We start from the raw sequence: 18,315 nt of genomic DNA, 5'->3' as shown, positions 1-18,315 counted from the left end.
GCACGGATCATGGACAACGTTTGGTCACCACGGTGAGATTCTACTTTTTAAACCGCCCGGATGCAGACATGTAGATATGGACGGAGGCGGATTTAAAAGCAAGGCTTGGAATCCTGGAGTTTATTCTGACATTTGTCATCCCGGGAGCCGAACAATATATTTAAAGCTGTTCAGAAGCTTCACATGACTAGTTTGGGACCCCAGAGGCTATTGGCATTCCAAGCACTGGTGGAGATTTTTGGACGAATTTAAACAGAAGCCACCCTAATCGGAAGCTCCTCCAATGTCCAACTTAAGGACTCTAACTAAAAGTGCTAGGTGGGAGACTACCCACTATGGTATGGTCGTTTCTTTTTCAGTTTATTTCATCATTATTTATTTTTATTTTTATTTCCTTTTCATTTTACTTTAGTAAACCTGGAATCATGCATAGCACTCATATTAATCACTGCATTCTGAATTGTTCATGCATATATATAAAAAAAATTTTGCTACGCGACGTGATCGCATCAGCGACGCGTCCGCGTCGCTTGGAGAGAAAGGAAAATTAAAAGTGAACAGAGAGTCACACAGGAGCGTGGCTGGAGGTGTGCTAATGGCACATATCGACCCACGCGACCGCGTCGCTAACGCGTCCGCGTCGAATGGGAAGTATGGCCTCCCACGCGACCGCGTGCCCTGCATTTTCGACGTAAAAGGGTGCACAATGCCATATTGTGCGCGAGTGGTACTGGATTGGTGCTGGAAGCACAATCCTTGTCACGCGACCGCGTTGCCGACGCGGCCGCGTCAATGATTTTCTGACGCACGCGATCGCGTCACCCAATTTTGGCAATTAAATTAATTTGAACAGAGAGTTGTGCTGGCGCGAGGCTGCACTTGCGCCAGCAGCGCAACATGGGTCACGCGACCGCGTGACTGACGCGATCGCGTCGTCTTACCTGACGCGTACCCACGCGAACGCGTGTCTTCCGCGGCCGCGTCGCATGCACCGTACAGCTCACCCTAAAACTGCCACATATCTTATCTTTCTCTCCTCCAAATCCTAATTTTTTCTTCTCCTTTCTTATTTACTTCCTCTTCCCTTCTTTCCCTTCTCATTCTTCTTATTTTTTTTTATTTTATTTTAATTTATTTGCATATCTCATTCATTGCATTTTAAATTTGTGCATATTTTTATTTTCTTTTCTGAATTTTTTATTTTTCCATTGGTGTTAAATATCCCTTCTTATTCAACTGTTACATCTTTTCTTGAATTTATTTTGGTAACTTGTTTTACACTGTTGGACAATACTATTTAAGTCAATCTTAATCTTTTATGTTATTTGTATTAATTTTGCATTGACATGAATTTATATTGTCTTACACTCTCCTCCCCTATGTTACAAATTTTATACCACTGGTATGCCATGGCTTCTATCATTTTCTCACATACATGTTGAAGCTTCCATGTAAATGAGACCATTATCATTTGGCATTAACCCACCCATAGTTCATTTATTTTCTTATCTTTATTACTGGATTACTTTTTCTTCCCTTTTTCCTTCCTTTTTCTCAAAATATGATATCTGGTGTTATACCACATAAACTAGTTTAGTTCACAAGTTTGACCTCGTTCCATCTTTCTAACAATCAATTCGGTGGAAACATACTATTAGAGATAGGAATTCATCATTCTCTTTGTTATGTAAACCTATCCAACAACAAGTTAGAGGGATTCATCCCATCTTCCATGCTAAACTGTATCAGTTTTGGTGAAGTTGACTTGAGTAATAATCTGTTAAGTGGAAACATTCCCTAAAAAATTGGTTATGTTAAGAAATTGGATAGGATCCACAATCTTCTTAGTGGTAGTGTACCCTTTTTGTCCATTAGGGATGGTCCTTATATTCTTGGGACAAAATCTTTTTTTTTATCAAGTTTGAATCTTAACTACAATAATCTCACAAGGAATTTACCTATAGAACTTGGAAGCATACCTCATATAAATTTGTCATTCAACTTTTTTGAGTGTCCACATGGCTAGAAGGATTTTTATGCAAAATCAATGATTGGTAATACAACAACGTCTGTCAACTCTTTTGTATAGAAACTGGTACTTATGACTATGTGTACTGAGCACAACTTTCAAATGGCAAAATTTTTGCATTTAAGAGACTTCACTAAAGGGAGTTACAAAATCCATCCTTTGACAAGAGCTTCCGAAACGAGGTAAAGATGTTGTCACAAATCCCTCACAAAAACGTTGTCAAGCTCGATGGATTTTGTCTCCACCATCGGTCCTTGTTTTTGGCATACAAATACATGGAAAGAGGAAGCTTATTTTATACCTTGAACATGGATGATGAAGAAGCTAAGGAGTTAAGTTGGATCAAGAGGGTGGATATCATTAACAGAATTTAATCCCTCTCAAAATAGGGGCATTGGTGTCTTTACAAGAGTTATACATAGAATTCAATTAAATATATGGTTTCATTCCTTCAGAAGTTCAAAATTTGATCAACCTGCATATTTTACATATTTCTCATAATATAATATCTGGTGTTATACCACCTAAACAATTTTAGTTCAGGAGTTTGACCTCATTCCATCTTTCTAACAATCAATTGGGTGGAAACATACCATTAGAGATAGAAATTCTTGATTCTATTTGTGATGTAAACCTATCCAATAACAAGTTAGAGGGATTGATCCCATCTCCCATGCTAAACTGTATCAGTTTTGGTGAAGTTGACTTGAGTAATAATCTGTTAAGTGGAAACATTCTCTCAAAAATCGATTATGTTAAGAAACTTAATAGGAGACTCAATCTTCTTAGTGGTAGTGTACCTTTTTTGTCCATTAAGGATGGTCCTTATATTCGCGAGACAAAATCTATTTTTTTCATGTTTGGATCTTAGCTACAATAATCTCATAGGGAATTTACCTATAGAACTTGCAAGCATACCTCATATAAATTTTTCATTCAACTTTTTTGAGTGTCCACAAGGCTGCAAGTATTTTTACGCAAAATCAATGATTTGTAATACTCCAATGTCTGTTAACTCTTCCGTTTAAGATCAAAACACCAAAAAATTAAGGCACCTAGGTATAATTTCTCTTTCCATAAGTTATTTTTTCCTCCTTATCAATTTTGTGGGTATATTTTGTTTTATTTGGCGCACGAAGAAGGTTAAAGTTTAACGAAGTTCAGAAAAAAAATAGACTTGTTTTTTTATATGGAACTATAATGGTAAAATTGCAGTTGAAGACATCATTGAAGCAACACAAGACTTTAACATCAGATGCTACATAGAAACGCTTACTTATGACAATATGTATTGAGCACAATTTTCAAATGGCAAAATTTTTGCATTGAAGAAACTTCACTAATGGGAGTCACAAAATCCATCTTTTGACAAAAGCTTTTGAAACGAGGTTAAGATGTTGTCACAAATTCGTCATAGAAACATTGTCAAACTCTATGGACTGTGTCTCCACCATCGGTGCATGTTTTTGGTATACGAATACATGGAAAGAGGAAGCTTATTTTATGCCTTGAACATGGATGATGAAGAAGTTAAGGAGTTAAGTTGGAGCAAGAGGGTGGATATCATTATCGGAATTCAATCCCATTTGAAATAGGGGCATTGGTTTCTTTACAAGAGTTATACATAGAATTCAATCAAATAAATGGTTCCATTCTTTCAGAATTTCAGAATTTGATCAACCTGCTCATTTTACATCTTTCTCATAATATGATATCTGGTATTATACCACTTAAACTGTTTTAGTTCACAAGTTATACCTCGTTCCATCTTTCTAACAATCAATTGGGTGGAAACATGCCATAAGAGATAGGAATTCTTGATTCTCTTTGTGATGCAAACCTATCCAATAACAAGTTAGAGGGATTGATCCCATCTCCCGTGCTAAACTGTATCAGTTTTGGTGAAGTTGACTTGAGTAATAATCTGTTAAGTGAAAATATTCCCTCAAAAATCGGTCATGTTAAGAAACTTGATAGAAGTCACAATCTTCTTAATGGTAGTGTACCCTTTTTGTGCATTAAGGATGATCCTTATATTCTTGGGAAAAAATCTTTTTTTTATCAAGTTTGGATCTTAGCTACAATAATCTCACTGGAAATTTTCTTATAGAACTTGTAAGCATACCTAATATAAATTTGTCATTCAACTTTTTTATGTGCCCACAAGGCTGCAAGGGTTTTATGCAAAATCAATGATTGGTTGGACTCTAATGTCTATTAACTCTTCTGTTCAAGATCAAAATACCAAAAAATCAAGGCACCTAGGTATAATTTCTCTTTCTATCAGTTGTTTCTTTCTTTTTGTCATTTTTGTGGATATATTTTGTTTTATTCAGCACCAAGAAGGTTAAAGTTTAACCATGTTCAGAAAAGAATAGAAACTTGTTTTCTATATGGAACTATGGTGGTAAAATTGCATTTGAAGACATCATTGAAGCAACACAGGATTTGACATCAGATACTGCATAGAAACTGGTACTTATGACTATGTGTACAGAGCACAACTTTCAAATGGTAAAATTTTTGCATTAAAGAAACTTCACTAAAGGGAGTCACAAAATCCATCTTTTGACAAGAGATTCCAAAACGAGGTAAAGATGTTATCTCAAATCCGTCACAGAAATATTGTTAAGCTCCATGGATTCTTTCTCCACCATCGGTGCATGTTTTTGGTATACGAATACGTGAAAAGAGGGAGCTTATTTTATGCCTTGAACATGGATGATGAAGAAGCTAAGGAGTTAAGTTGGAGCAAGAGGATGGATATCATTAACGGAACAGCTAATGCATTGTCTTACATGCATCATGCTTGTTTCTCGCCAATAGTTCTCAGAGTTGCATGTTATTGTCTCAGACTTTAGAACTGCTACACTTCTTGATCCTGATTCTTCAAATCAGACATTACAAGTTGGAACATATGGGTACTTTGCACCAGGTAAAGTTTTTTTAAAAAATATTTTAATGCTTTTAGTAAATAGATTTATCCATTCTTGAATATATGAAATTAATTTTATTGATATTATTCTTTATTCGTTGTGCAGAGTTGGCTCATATAATGACTGTGACAAAAAAGTGTAACGTCTATAATTTTGGAGTAGTGGCATTGGAAACTTTAATGGGAGACACCCAAGAGAGCTAATCTCATCTTTGCTAGATGACTCTTCTAACAAAAACATAATGGTAAAAGATATCTTGGATTCACGCATCTGTTTATCATTAAGTCAAAAAGAAACTCAAGCTATAGTTCATGTAGTAACACTGGCATTAACATGCTTGTGTTCTAATCCAAAGTCAAGACCATGAATGCAGCAAGCGTTACACGAGCTTTCTACTTCTAAACAGTCATTGTCGTTGCTTTTTCCTGAGATTATTACCATTCATCAATTGATAGCATAATCTCCGGGGAAATAGCAATAGTGAAATAACTGCTAATTAGAAGATGAATAAGGTAAGAAATTGTTATTATTGAAGCAATATTTTTTTCTATTTAGAACTTTAATGCTTTGCTAAATACAATGAACATATAATCATTAATTCATTACTATATGTGTGAGGTTAAGGACATGGTTAAGGCTTACCATGTATTTTCTTTGATCTATCCAATTTTCTCACAAAGTTCTTTAATTTTCTTTTTAGTTCAATTTTTATTTAGCTTACATCCAATGTTAACATCTTGGTTATTCTTTCGATCTTTTTTTTTTAATTTTTGATATGTTCTTATGTCTTTTATAATTAGAATAATCAATAATACAAAATATTTTTAAGCCATTTATACTCATAACAAACATATGATTTGATGGTGTCACTGCGGACTACATGTGGCTATATTTGATGATGATGATGGAAACATACTGTTTTGTAAGGGGACATAATCTACTCATTCTAGCTTATGATCTTGGGCAATATATACAACTTGGAACAACAATAGATGATGCAATTGGTGAAGCATATGACAAGATAGCCAAATGGCTTGGACTTGATTTGAGGAGAAACGGTGGTCCTTCTATAGAGGAGCTTGCTAAAGAGGGGAATGCTAAATGAGTAAACTTTTCAGTAAGTATTCTTAGAATATTATATCCCACCCATCTTGATTTTCCCATCTGACATGAATATAGTGGTTGTTATGCTTCTAGTGGAGATTTAAGTTAACTCCTATTTTTATTTTAGGTTCTAATGAAGCAGCACAAAGATTGCAACTTCTCCTATGCTAGTCTAAAAATCCAAGTAAGGTTGGCAATCAAATTCAAAAAGATGTATGTAAGTATTTTCTGCTATTTTTGTTATATTTTATATTTATAAAAATTATGGGGGGAGCTAGGTCATAACTCATAAACCTAGTAGAAGCTGGATAATCTATCCTTTATATCATTGCATGTGCTCTGTTATATTTGTTTGCCATACTATATAATAGATTTTTGCTTTGAAGTTGAGTACGTGATTGGTTTCTGATGTGCTTCCTTTATAGCTTTACTTTTGTTTGGCTTTGCTCTTGTAAGGAGGATCTCCTGTTCTCCGATATACTTGAGTATTTCTTCTCTACCTTACTGATATTTTTCTTTTATCAATAAATAAATAAATAAAAGACTGATTTTCACATTCTGTTAGCGTTAGCTTCATGAAATCAGATAATAAAAGAATGATTGCATGTTGTGAACAGTATTTTTGTGTAGTAGCGATAAATTATGCAAACATCTTTCAATTTATTATTACATATAGATGATGATATGGGCTATGGGCTTTTTTGCAGTGATGCCATGATCCCCATTTCTTCTGCAAGTAAGGAAGATCGATTGGCCTGGGCTGATATTGCTGCTGCTTTTCAAGTTAGTTATGATTTTGTAGGTTTTGTACATTATGCCATGCGAGACTTGTCTTCCATATTAAGTCTAGATAATGACTTGGGTGAAATCACTGCATCTGCTCTGTCTTGATCATCTTTAACTTATGTCTAATTGATGTCTTATTTCTACATGTGGTCAGTGAATTGCAGTGTTACATCTTGAGAAAAGATGTGAACGTGCAATCCAGTGGGCATTGAAGATAGAAGGTTCTATAAGACACCTGGTTGTTTGAAGTCTGAGTAGTTTCTTTCTTTTAAATGGCATCAATCCTTCTTATTCTATTTATTTTACATCGAAAAGTCTAAATAACTTTATATTTTATGCCATCTATCGCAAGTTATCTCTAGTGGTGTTGTATCAAATCATTATGTTCGATCTCGGCTTGATATGGTTGTGAAGAAGAATGGCTTGCAACTTGTATGCCTTCCTCCCTGACTTTGTACTAACAATGGTAATAATATAGTTTTTGAGTTGCTATTAGTTGTAAGTAGTCAAAGTTCTCAAAAAAACCAAATTAGGTTGTTATTTTTTGTTAATGCAAGAAATATAGCTTTTATTTATTTATTTTAAGCTTTTTCTTGAACAGGTGTAATGGTAGCTTGGACCGGCATTGATGAGCACTTTCGCATGGGAAGATATGACCTTCCTCCACCTGTAGAAGAACCAGAAAACTTCGTGGTGCATTTTTTTATATAAACAATTTGCTTTCCTATCATGACTCAATGGATTTGGATGCTATAATTCATTTAGGGGGAAATCTTATAGTTAACAGTATTTTACAGAATCAACATGATCGATTATTGTAACCCAGCTCATAGAAAATGTTGAATTCATTTTTGAGTGATATGTTTATCTGCTCTCATGGATTGCAAACTTGAGTTGCTTTTGCTGCCTTTATCTTATTATATTCTATGTTTAATTCATTCTTTGTCCTACTAAGAAAATGTGAGGATCTAAGCTGTATTTAAATGAACCTTGTAGATGTTAATGACGTAATAGTAAAAAGTTAACATTGATAGTGTCAGAAATTTCATCTGTTGCTACATGTTATGCTTGTTTCATCAGTCATTGATTCTTTCAATTGTGATTCATTTCATTATGATATCATGCCAAGGTGGCCGCTAGGGAGACATTGCATGTACTTCCATGTTGCTTCAGCCTCTTCATGAAGCTCTGCTACACTATTTTTGATGGGCTAAAATGTACTAAAACACATAATATGTCAAGTTTGATGCTTTTCTTGAGACACCGGTAATTAGCATCATACCAGTATCCCAAGAAAATTCAACAAGCAATGTCATCACATGGTTAAAAAAGGTGGTGAAAGTGAAAATTAAAAAGAGAGGTTATTATATTAAATTAGAGTGATGCTATCACTATTCTTAATTTTTTTAAGGAAAAAAAGGAAAGATTTATAGCTTGAATTCTTAAGGCAATTTGTAAATGTTGTAGCACAAAATGTTTTGTAATTATTCTATCCACCAAGCTGTGGTGGTATGGGTCTTTTTTTTTCTTAATATCCAGATATATATTATATGTTTTTCACATTTTTCATTTTTTAAGTTCCGTTGTTTATATGTTGAGAAAAATTTGAGGGCCAACAATTTTAGTTCATATGGCCAAGTGGCCAGCAGTCTAACACTTTTCGTCCATTAGTAAAATTTCTCCCCTCTTTTTAAAATCTCTTGTATAATAATTTTATGATTTTTTTCTCTTTCCAAAGATAGAAAAATTCGAACCCACGACCTCTTGGTGGTTATGAGAAGATTATGTCATTTGAGTTATAGTTCGTTGGCTTTTATGGGTTAGTTTGATTGATAGAACTATAGAAGTATATTACAAATCAAACAATTTTAGTTGATCAAATCATCAGCTTACTCGAAGTTTTCAGAGTTTGAATTTATATATGTACTAATTTGTTAGTCAACCAGAATTTAAATTCGTAATGAATTAGTTCTTGGTAATTCCATAATATTATAAAAAAAAGAGAAAAGCTCTACATCCATGTAAAAATTACATGGATGGTATCCAAGTAACTTTCACTCCACGCCCCACACCCCTGTTTGTTTTACACGCGCCTCTTATAACCTATATAACGAATTCTTATTTTGCGTTATCAACGTTTCTCAACGTAAACTTTTTCATATAACATAAACCTCTTTTGCGTTCTTCTTTATGTTATTCTTCAACCTAATTAAATTCGTTGTTCTCCTCTTTCGTGTTTTTCTTCTCTGCATTATGGATCTGGATTGATTTAATGCAATTATCTTCGTCGTTCATCTTCTTCTTCATTTTCTTCTTCGATATGCACTTTTGAATTGAAATAATGAATGAATCAACTTCAAATCAGTTGAATGAGTGCAATTTTGATTATTCTCCTCAAACGCATCAATTTGATGAGGTTTGGATTATTGAATTCTGAATCAAATTTAATGGAATGAAATTTCTAATTTTATTTGAAGTGAATTAAATGGACTGAGACTGAATTGAATTCAATTGAATTGATAATATGTAACTGTGAGTAATTTTGAGTGTCAGTAATTATGAGTAACTCTGAGTAAATGTGAGTACCTTTTCGGTTCGGTAAGTACTAAAGAGATAGTTCATCACTTTCATGTTTTCGGTTCGGTCCGCGGAAAGGAGTCTAACAAAAATTAGACCAATATGTTCTGTTTTCTTCCCTAAACACTATATAATTGTTTCACCATAATTAAGATTTCGGTTCACCATAACAAAGATTTTGGTTCAGCATGAGTACTGTGTTCGGTTCATTCTGCACTATTCAAAACTCTTCTTCCTCACCTTCTACTACTTCTTCACCAGAGAGAGAAGGAGGAAAAGACAAAAAAATACAGCAGCAACAACAACAAAAGAACGACGATAGGATTTCAGGGTTTAGGGTTTTAGGTTTTAGGGTTTAGGGTTTATGGGTTTAGGGTTCAGTGTACAAAGGTTTAATGTGTTTCAAACTTTTGGTTCGCCCCGTGTATTAATTTATGTTCACCGTGTTCATGGTTGAAAGTTTAGAGTTTAGGGGTCTAGGGTTCAGGGTTCAGGGTTCAGGGTTTTAGGGGTTTATGGTTTATGGTAGGGTTCAGGGTTTAGGGTTTAGGGTTTAGTGTTTAGCATTTAGGGTTCAAAGTTCAGTGTTCAGGGTTCGGGTTCAGGGTTTAGGGTTTAGCGTTCAGGGTTCAAGGTTTAGGATTTAGGGTTTAGGTTTTAGGGTGTAGGATTTAGGGTTTAGGTTTTAGGGTTTTAGGGATTTAGGGTTTATGGGTTCAGGATTCAGTGTTCAGGGTTCTGGTTTTAGTGTTTAGGGTTTAGGGTTTAAGGATCAGTATTTAGGGGCTCATAATTTTTTGGTAAACAGGAGAGCGATTTGGATTACTCTTCTGAAACGAATCTAACTGACAAAGTTTGGATTATTCAATTTTGAATCGAATTGAATGGAATGCAATTGCTAATTTGAATTGAATTAAATGGACGGAAGTGTAATGAATTGAATTGAATTGAATTGATAATATGTAAATTGTAGGTAGAGTTATTTGAATTTAATTTTATATAATGGATTATGTTTCGTTCACTCAATACTATACAATTATATTGTTTTCGATTCACCATGAGTATTATGTTCGGTTCATTCTGTAGAAAGCTGTTTGAATTTGATTTTATATAATGGATTATGTTTCGTTCACTCAGTACTATATAATTGTATTGTTTTCGGTTCACCATAACTAAGATTTCGGTTCACCATGAGTACTGTGTTCGGTTCATTCTGCACTATATAAAACTCTTCTTCCTCACCTTCTACTGCTTCTTCACCAGAGAGAAGGAGGAAAAGACAAAAAATACAGCAGCAACAACAACAAAAGAATGACGATAAGGAGAACACGTGAAGAAGAAAGAATGCGAAAAAGGAGGAGAAGGAGGAACGCGAAGAAGAAGGCGAAGAAGAAGAAGAAGAAGAAGACGCTCCATGCGTAAACGAGCGTGAGAAGAAGAAGAAGAAGAAGAAGAAGTGCGGGATAAGAAGAAGAAGCGTGTGGGAGAAGAAGCGTTGGAAGATTTCGTGTGTATTGGGCGCGTATATTTCACGTTTCATTTAATGGTATTGATTTTTTTGTGTTGGGCCAACTTGATTACATGGTTACATGGATGTGTAGCATCTCCGTAAAAAAAAAATTACTAAAATAGTACTAGGTTACAATTCTAATCATCCACAATATGTGTATCAAAATACAAAAAAAATGATCTTTAAAAATTAATATTGTACCTGTAAATATGATGTTATAGTTTTGAGATACAAAAATATTTTTCCTTCTTTCAGTATAATGCATAAATAAATACTTTTTATTCGTTCACGTATGAATGGTTCTATAACCAAATCTATGCAAGGGTTTGCAGAATTTTGTTATAAAAATTCTATATTTTGCTAAAAAAAAATACATTACCATATAATTACTGAGATTATTCTCCTGAAGTGATTCACATAAGTCAGAATGAAATACAAACAAAAAAGAAGACCGTTGGTTATTCCGAGACTCAGAAGTGACAACCAGTGTTGTTAGAATCGGACCGACCCATCCGGTCGGATAAAAAAATCGGCAAACCCGTCACAAGGTTGGTCTTGATTGAGTAATCTGATCGTAAAAAAATGGTATGGCTTAGTTGGACCGTCCGGTTTTGATAAAAATCGGAGAACCGACGGATTTGAAACCCGGACCGTTTTTTCAGGAAAAAAAAAGGAAAGAAACCCTACCCAAGCACCCAAACCCAGTAGTCGCCGTCGTGCTTGGTCTCCCTCTTCTCTGCTCGTTGTCTCGTGTGCGTCTCTCGTCATCATCAGTCTCCGCACGATCGCCGTCTCTCGTCTTGTTGCTGCTGCTTCCCCTATCCAGTCTCTGCTTCGCCGTGCTTGGTCTCCCTCTTCTCTGCCTGCGTTCTGCCTTCACATCACATCATCAGGTAAGCTTTTTAATTTTTTTTAGTTATTCGGTTACTGGATTGTAATCTGTTTAACGGATTAATTGATTAACTGATCAGTTGATTCTTGATTTTTGTTGATTATAATTTGTTGATTCTTGGCAGATTATTCAAGTTTTGTTGATACATTGGAATATATGTAGTGTAATATATGTAGGTTTAGTGGCTGTTTGATGCTTTTTTTTTTTTTGCTGATGATTGGTGTTTAGCGTTGATTTGTTGCTGTTTTTATATTAGTGTGGTGAATTGAGATGCTGTTCTTATATTGTTGGTGTTGTTTTTTATATTGTTCTATGAATTTATATTGTTGGATAGTGGATAGGTTCTGTGAATTTGAGTTACTGCTTTGTTTATATTGTTTTGGATAGTGGATAGGTTCTGGAAATGTATATTGTTATGCTCATGTTTATTTTGTTGCATAATCTTTGATGGCTTGGTTTTGTTTGCAGGGGTTTAAACTAGGAGTATTTGGCACTTCTCAATTCTAAGCTTTATGTTTAAAAGTTTAAACTTTTGAAACTTTATTGCATTCTTTTATCCCTTTTATCTGCAACATACGACTTTGACAAATAATGATTTGGTGGAATTAGGTCATATTCTGTGCATGAAGGGTTTATGATTATACTTTTGAAAATTCTAGTCACAATTGTCTTTTATGGGAAGCAATAAAAACAAGTCTCAAATTAGTTATTTTTAGAAATTGAGACAATTGTTATTAAAATGTTAGTGACAATATGTATTTCAAATTTTAATTTTAAGTTTTTGATTATTTTATAATTTTTATTTACGTGAGACCGAGTCAACCGGTTGAACCAATGATCTAGTGATCCAGTAGTTTGACCGGTTCGATTCCCGCTTCGGTTCTAACAACTATGGTGGCGACTTGTTCTGCCGATAACCCATGTCTCAATTATAAGAAAGTTGTGTTCTTTTTCTGTTTTTCTTATCAAAAGGGGTTCTAATGCATAGTACATGTATAGTAATTCATTGCATTATTCACTTTAGCTTTTTTATTGGACTATGTTGTTATGTTTTTGTTTTGTTTTTCCTTCGATCTTAAACCATTGTTGATGTTGTTGTTGTTGTTGATAATGCCTGCATATGTTTTTGACATCTTAATTTTAGCTTTCCTTGTGATTCATATTTGTTGTTGATTGTTCCTACGGTTTATGTCAAAAGTGTTGTGTACTGAAGTTTGTCATCTACCATGTTCATGTAAGTGACAATAGTTTTTGGCTACATTCTTAAGAAGCAGGGGAAATTTCAGCCATGCTCTTTCTTTATGTCAGCAAACTCAGATCATTGTCTTCTTTGATCCCAGCCGAATTTTTAGGCTTTTGTTCTTGTTTACATACTCGCTCATTGTTGCCCTATGCCAAACACATCAATTGGAACACAACCCACAGTTTTGTTCAAAGAAACCCACTTATTTCTCTCTTAGAAATATGTAAATCCTTGGTTCAGTTAAAGCATCCTTGGTTCAGTTAAAGCAAATTCAAGCTCAAATGACCTTAACAGGCTTAATAGACAATAGCTTTGCTGCAAGTCGCCTTGTTGCTTTCTGCGCTCTCTCAGAATCTCAAACCCTTGGATATTGCACAAAAATTTTATATCATACAAACGAACCAAATGTCTTTTCTTGGAACACGACAATTAGGGGATATATAGAAAGTGGAGACTTAGATGGAGCACTTGTTTTGTACAAGAAAATGTTGCAGTATGATGGGTTGAAGCCAGATAATCATACTTATCCGTTATTGCTTAAAGCATGTTCTTCTCCTTCTCTAAATTGTGTAGGTCATACTATATTTGGACATGTATTAAAGTTTGGGTTCGAATTTAACTTATTTGTGCACAATGCATTAATCTCTATGCTACTGTCCTATGGGAACTTAGAGGCAGCATATGATGTGTTCAATAGAGGATGTGTGAGGGACCTGGTAACTTGGAATGCGATGATTACGGGATGTGTTAGAAGAGGACTGGAGATTGAGGCTATAAAACTCTATCGGGAAATGGAGGTTGAGAAGGTGAAACCAAATGAGATTACAATGATTGGGTTGGTTTGTTCTTGTTCTCGGTTACATGATTTGAATCTTGGTAGAGAATTTCATCGTTACATCAAAGAACACAAGCTTGAGTTGACAGTTCCACTTATTAATGCACTTATGGACATGTATGTGAAGTGTGGAGACGTATTGGCTGCACAAGTTTTATTCGATAACATGGCACAGAAGATCATTGTTTCATGGACTACAATGGTTCTTGGATATGCCAGATTCAGTTATCTTGATATTGCTAGGAAAATTTTATATAAAGTTCCAGAGAAGAGTGTTGTTCCTTGGAATGCAATCATCAGTGGCTGTGTTCAAACCAAGCATAGTAAGGAGGCATTGACTTTATTCCATGAAATGCAAATTAATAATATAGAGCCTGACAAAGTGACCATGATCAACTGCTTGTGTGCATGTTCACAACTAGGAACACTTGATGTTGGAATATGGATTCACCATTATATTGAAAGAAAAAATCTTTCTGTAGACGTCACCTTGGGAACTGCTCTAGTTGACATGTATGCCAAGTGCGGGAATATTGACAGGGCTCTCCAGGTTTTTCAAGAGCTTCCTCAAAGAAATTGTTTGACCTGGACAACTATTATTTGCGGTTTAGCATTTAATGGGAATTCTCGTGATGCTATATACTATTTCTCAGAAATAATTCGTATTGGATTGATGCCTGATGAGATCTCCTTTCTTGGTGTCTTATCAGCTTGTTGCCATGGAGGTTTAGTTGAAGAAGGCCGCAAATATTTTTCTCAAATGAGCTCCAAATTCAATATATTCCCTAAGTTCAAACACTACTCTTGCATGGTGGATCTTCTAGGAAGGGCTGGTCATCTGGAGGATGCTGAAGAGCTTATCCGAAATATGCCTATAGAAGCGGATGCTGCGGTGTGGGGTGCTTTATTCTTTGCTTGTCGTGTTCATGGCAATGTTCTGATTGGGGAGAGGGCAGCTATGAAGCTCCTTGAGATGGATCCTCAAGATAGTGGGAATTATGTTCTCCTTGCTAGCATGTACAGTGAAGCGAAAATGTGGAAGGAGGCAAGGAGTGCAAGGAAACTAATGAAGGAAAGAGGGGTAGATAAGCTTCCTGGTTGCAGCTCCATTGAAATCAATGGCATTGTTCATGAGTTTGTGGTAAAGGATGCATTACATCCAGAGTCTGAAATGATTTATGAAAGCCTGATTTCTTTGACAAAGCAACTGGAGCTTCTTGAAGTTACATCCACAGTTCCAGCTTCTGGAGATAATCTTTCCTTCTAAACTAGCCTACTTACTTGGTGTACCTCTGCCAACATCTCATAAAATCATGTATCTGGACCTCAACGCTACATGAATTTAACATAAGGTGCATTATGGCACACTGTCAAAGTTTGAAGTGTTGGACTCTACTAATGACTTTTTTCCTAGTTTCTCCTATATTCTGTGGGAAGACAAGATCAAGTTAAAGAAATTTAAGTGCTTATGTGATATATAAAACACTTGCTCTTATATATATATTGCTATTATGTTTTGTATTATTAATATACAGAATCAACAATACCTAAATAATATCGGTTTAAGACATTTGCAGAAATTATATTGTTGACACTTGACACTTATTTGCTTGTTTCTCCTACTTCTTTATGCTTCTTGTTTCTAATAGTTCCGCAATTTTGGGTTCAGGGCTTAGGAGTCCAGAAGAAGCTGACATGGTAATTTTGCCTGACATTGAGGAGAGCAATTGAGAACTGGATTCGATTCAAGATCTTGTATATCAATGCGCTGAAATGGTAAGGCAGCAGAAGTGTTTTATTGCGACTATTTCCCCACATCTCCCTTCACCTTTGAATTACATTGAACCATTGATGTTTACACTAACAACAATTTTCTGCTATAAATAGACTTCATACAAGGAGAATAGAACTGCCCAAATTCGGCTTGTGAGTTCACATAACGAGGTTTATGAACCATGTGATGATTCTTTTGCGCTGGTTGACGCTCTGCTTGCCGATCGCACTAACTTGTTGGAACATTGTCCTACAATGTGTATGGAGATTGGCTGTGGCAGTGGATATGTCATTACTTCCCTTGCTCTTATTCTTGGACCTGAAAGAGGTGGCGTCAACTATATCGCAACTGACATAAACCCAAATGCAGTTAAGGTGACCCATGAGACATTGGACGCACACGGGGTTGACGCAGAGTTGATATTAACAGATATTGCATCTGGGCTAGAGAACCGTCTAGCTGGTTTGGTTGATGTCATGGTTGTAAACCCTCCTTACGTACCTACTCCCGAAGATGAAGTCGGCGCTGAAGGTATTATCTCTTCTTGGGCTGGAGGGGAAAATGGAAGGAGAGTAATTGATCGGGTTCTGCCTGTTGCAGACCATCTTTTGTCCGAAAAAGGATGGTTGTACATGGTCACCTTGACGGCAAACAATCCGTCTGAGATATGCCTGCAAATGAAGAAAAAAGGGTATGCTTCTAAGATTATCATTCAAAGATCGACAGAGGAAGAAAGTCTACATATAATTAAGTTCTGGCGGGATTCCGATACTACAGTAGATGAGGTAACAGACCAATCCCTTATTGGGTTCCTGGGCTCCTTGCTTTCACAAATTCCTCTATTTTCTCTCTGGAGAGGCAGCACTAGTAACGATAACTGCTGATTAGAAGGTAATCAATTGTTATTATTTATTCGATATCTTTTTGCTATTTAAACATGAATGTCTTGCTATACCTTGTCTATTCAAAATCCTATAATAAATCCAGTAAATAATCATTGCTTTGCTAGGTGGAGTTAGACATATGGATCAACTGAGGCTAGTGGACTCTGTCAAAGACCAAATTTTAAGAGAAAGCATTTAAAGCAAGGTTTTTTATAGGCTTGCCATGGTTCTTCCTTTGTTCTTTCCCTTTCAATTGTAGTGTGTTCTGCTTGATCCAATTTTCTCACAAGAGCCTCAATTTTTTTTTCTCAATTGAGCAATTTATCACAGGCCAGTTTCTATCGTTGTCACTTCACTAGTTGCAATTTTTTTCGAGTTCATTCATTTCTGATGTTATCATTTCTTTTCTTCTTAATTCACGGATCACCAATTGGTTCTGCTCATATCTTTTGCTCCTTTGGACTTCATTTCCCAAAATTTACTACCATAAAACACTGCTGATCTTATAAGCTTAGACTGAATTTTTCTTTTGACTTCACTTATGATTTGTATTTATATTTGCATTTGCTATTGCATGCAAATATTTTTTTTTCAATCGGAAAAGTGATTTCTTTTCTGTTAGTAAAATGCAAAAATACGCACTTTTAAATACATGACTTCCTGTTTTTACTTTAGTTTTTACAAGCTAATTTTGAAAAGCGATCCTTTAAATAGTTTAAAAAATACTCCTAACTTTTAAAAGCTGCAAGTACAGGTATATCATCTTTTTTATTTATCAAATACAAAATTAGATGCTCGTACTTTTGAAAAGGACAATTTTCTTTTTAAAAAGTTTTTCCAAACCAAGTTTTAATCTAATCAGCGGACATTATGTGTCCTTGTTTGTTTCATTTTATCTATTTGTTGCTTTTTTCTTTTTTTGTAACATAGGCGGAGTTGGATGAGTTAAAATTTAGCATATTGTCCTAAAATTGGAGTATACTACAGGATGAAGGACAGAGGTTGCAAATTCATTAAGGAGAACACACCATAATTATCAGTTATAGATGGATGAATTTGCTCAAGATCCAGTTCTATTAAGTAATTATAAATATTTTGGTAGAATCACATTTTAACTTCCAATTAATGTATTATTACATAGTTTTATATAACTTTTTTTTTCAAATTTCAACTGATGCATAATGTTGTTAAAGTGACTTAACAAGAAATTGCAGGAAAAGATAGAATAACAGTCAGAGTCAAGCTAAACATTTTCTCATAGAGATTCTATATCCCCATCTCAGACGTTCTTCATATTTTCTTTTCAATTTTGTTTATCAAATCAATATGAAGCCCGTTTTGGTAACTCAACTTTATTAGCTTTATGACTAACTTTATCCATGAACTGGAAATAAATTTGATGCGTAATGTGAGGAATGGACAAAGTAAGAGTCAGAGCTTGTAGGAAATGGTATTTAAGAGTTTAAGATAGTTAAAATAAGTTATTCCTCTTTGGCAAATGGCAACCTATTTTTTTTTCCTTTTTTCTTTTTGGTTTTTTGAAGTATCTCCAAGCATACATCAAGAACTAATTCCACATGGATTTGAGCTTCAATTAAGATTCTGTCTTTAGATTGTTGTATATATAAAGTGAAATTGAAATTTTTTACACTTATTTAACTAGAAGAGTGAGTACTAAGTAGTTTTTAAATTAATTAATGGCATTAATTTATAATAATCAAAGTGCTTCAATTCTAACGGGCCCA

At 34.9% G+C, this 18,315-nt stretch overlaps 1 protein-coding gene and 4 pseudogenes across 1 annotated transcript; all 5 read left to right on the top strand.

Annotated features, from left to right (window-relative positions):
• Nucleotides 1–2,403, top strand: part of LOC127748513 (probable leucine-rich repeat receptor-like protein kinase At1g35710) — a 20,046-nt pseudogene extending 17,643 nt beyond the window's left edge.
• Nucleotides 2,404–2,466: 63 nt separating this feature from the next.
• On the top strand, nt 2,467–3,624 carry LOC127748512 (MDIS1-interacting receptor like kinase 2-like; annotated as a pseudogene).
• Nucleotides 3,625–3,788: 164 nt separating this feature from the next.
• On the top strand, nt 3,789–5,425 carry LOC127748511 (probable leucine-rich repeat receptor-like protein kinase At1g35710; annotated as a pseudogene).
• Nucleotides 5,426–5,845: 420 nt separating this feature from the next.
• On the top strand, nt 5,846–8,039 carry LOC107494679 (probable tRNA N6-adenosine threonylcarbamoyltransferase, mitochondrial; annotated as a pseudogene).
• Nucleotides 8,040–11,655: 3,616 nt separating this feature from the next.
• Nucleotides 11,656–17,061, top strand: LOC107494680 (pentatricopeptide repeat-containing protein At2g22410, mitochondrial). The gene is given in 6 exon segments (XM_021125889.2): nt 11,656–11,835; nt 13,103–13,323; nt 13,326–15,177; nt 15,582–15,610; nt 15,800–16,577; nt 16,696–17,061. Coding segments are annotated over 4 exon segments (2,853 nt in total). The 5' UTR covers nt 11,656–11,835; nt 13,103–13,122; the 3' UTR covers nt 16,571–16,577; nt 16,696–17,061.
• Nucleotides 17,062–18,315: the final 1,254 nt, after the last annotated feature.

Source organism: Arachis duranensis, chromosome 6 (assembly GCF_000817695.3).
Source record: "Arachis duranensis cultivar V14167 chromosome 6, aradu.V14167.gnm2.J7QH, whole genome shotgun sequence".
NCBI classification, from domain to species: domain Eukaryota; kingdom Viridiplantae; phylum Streptophyta; class Magnoliopsida; order Fabales; family Fabaceae; genus Arachis; species Arachis duranensis.
This window is presented reverse-complemented; position numbering and strand designations above follow the sequence as displayed.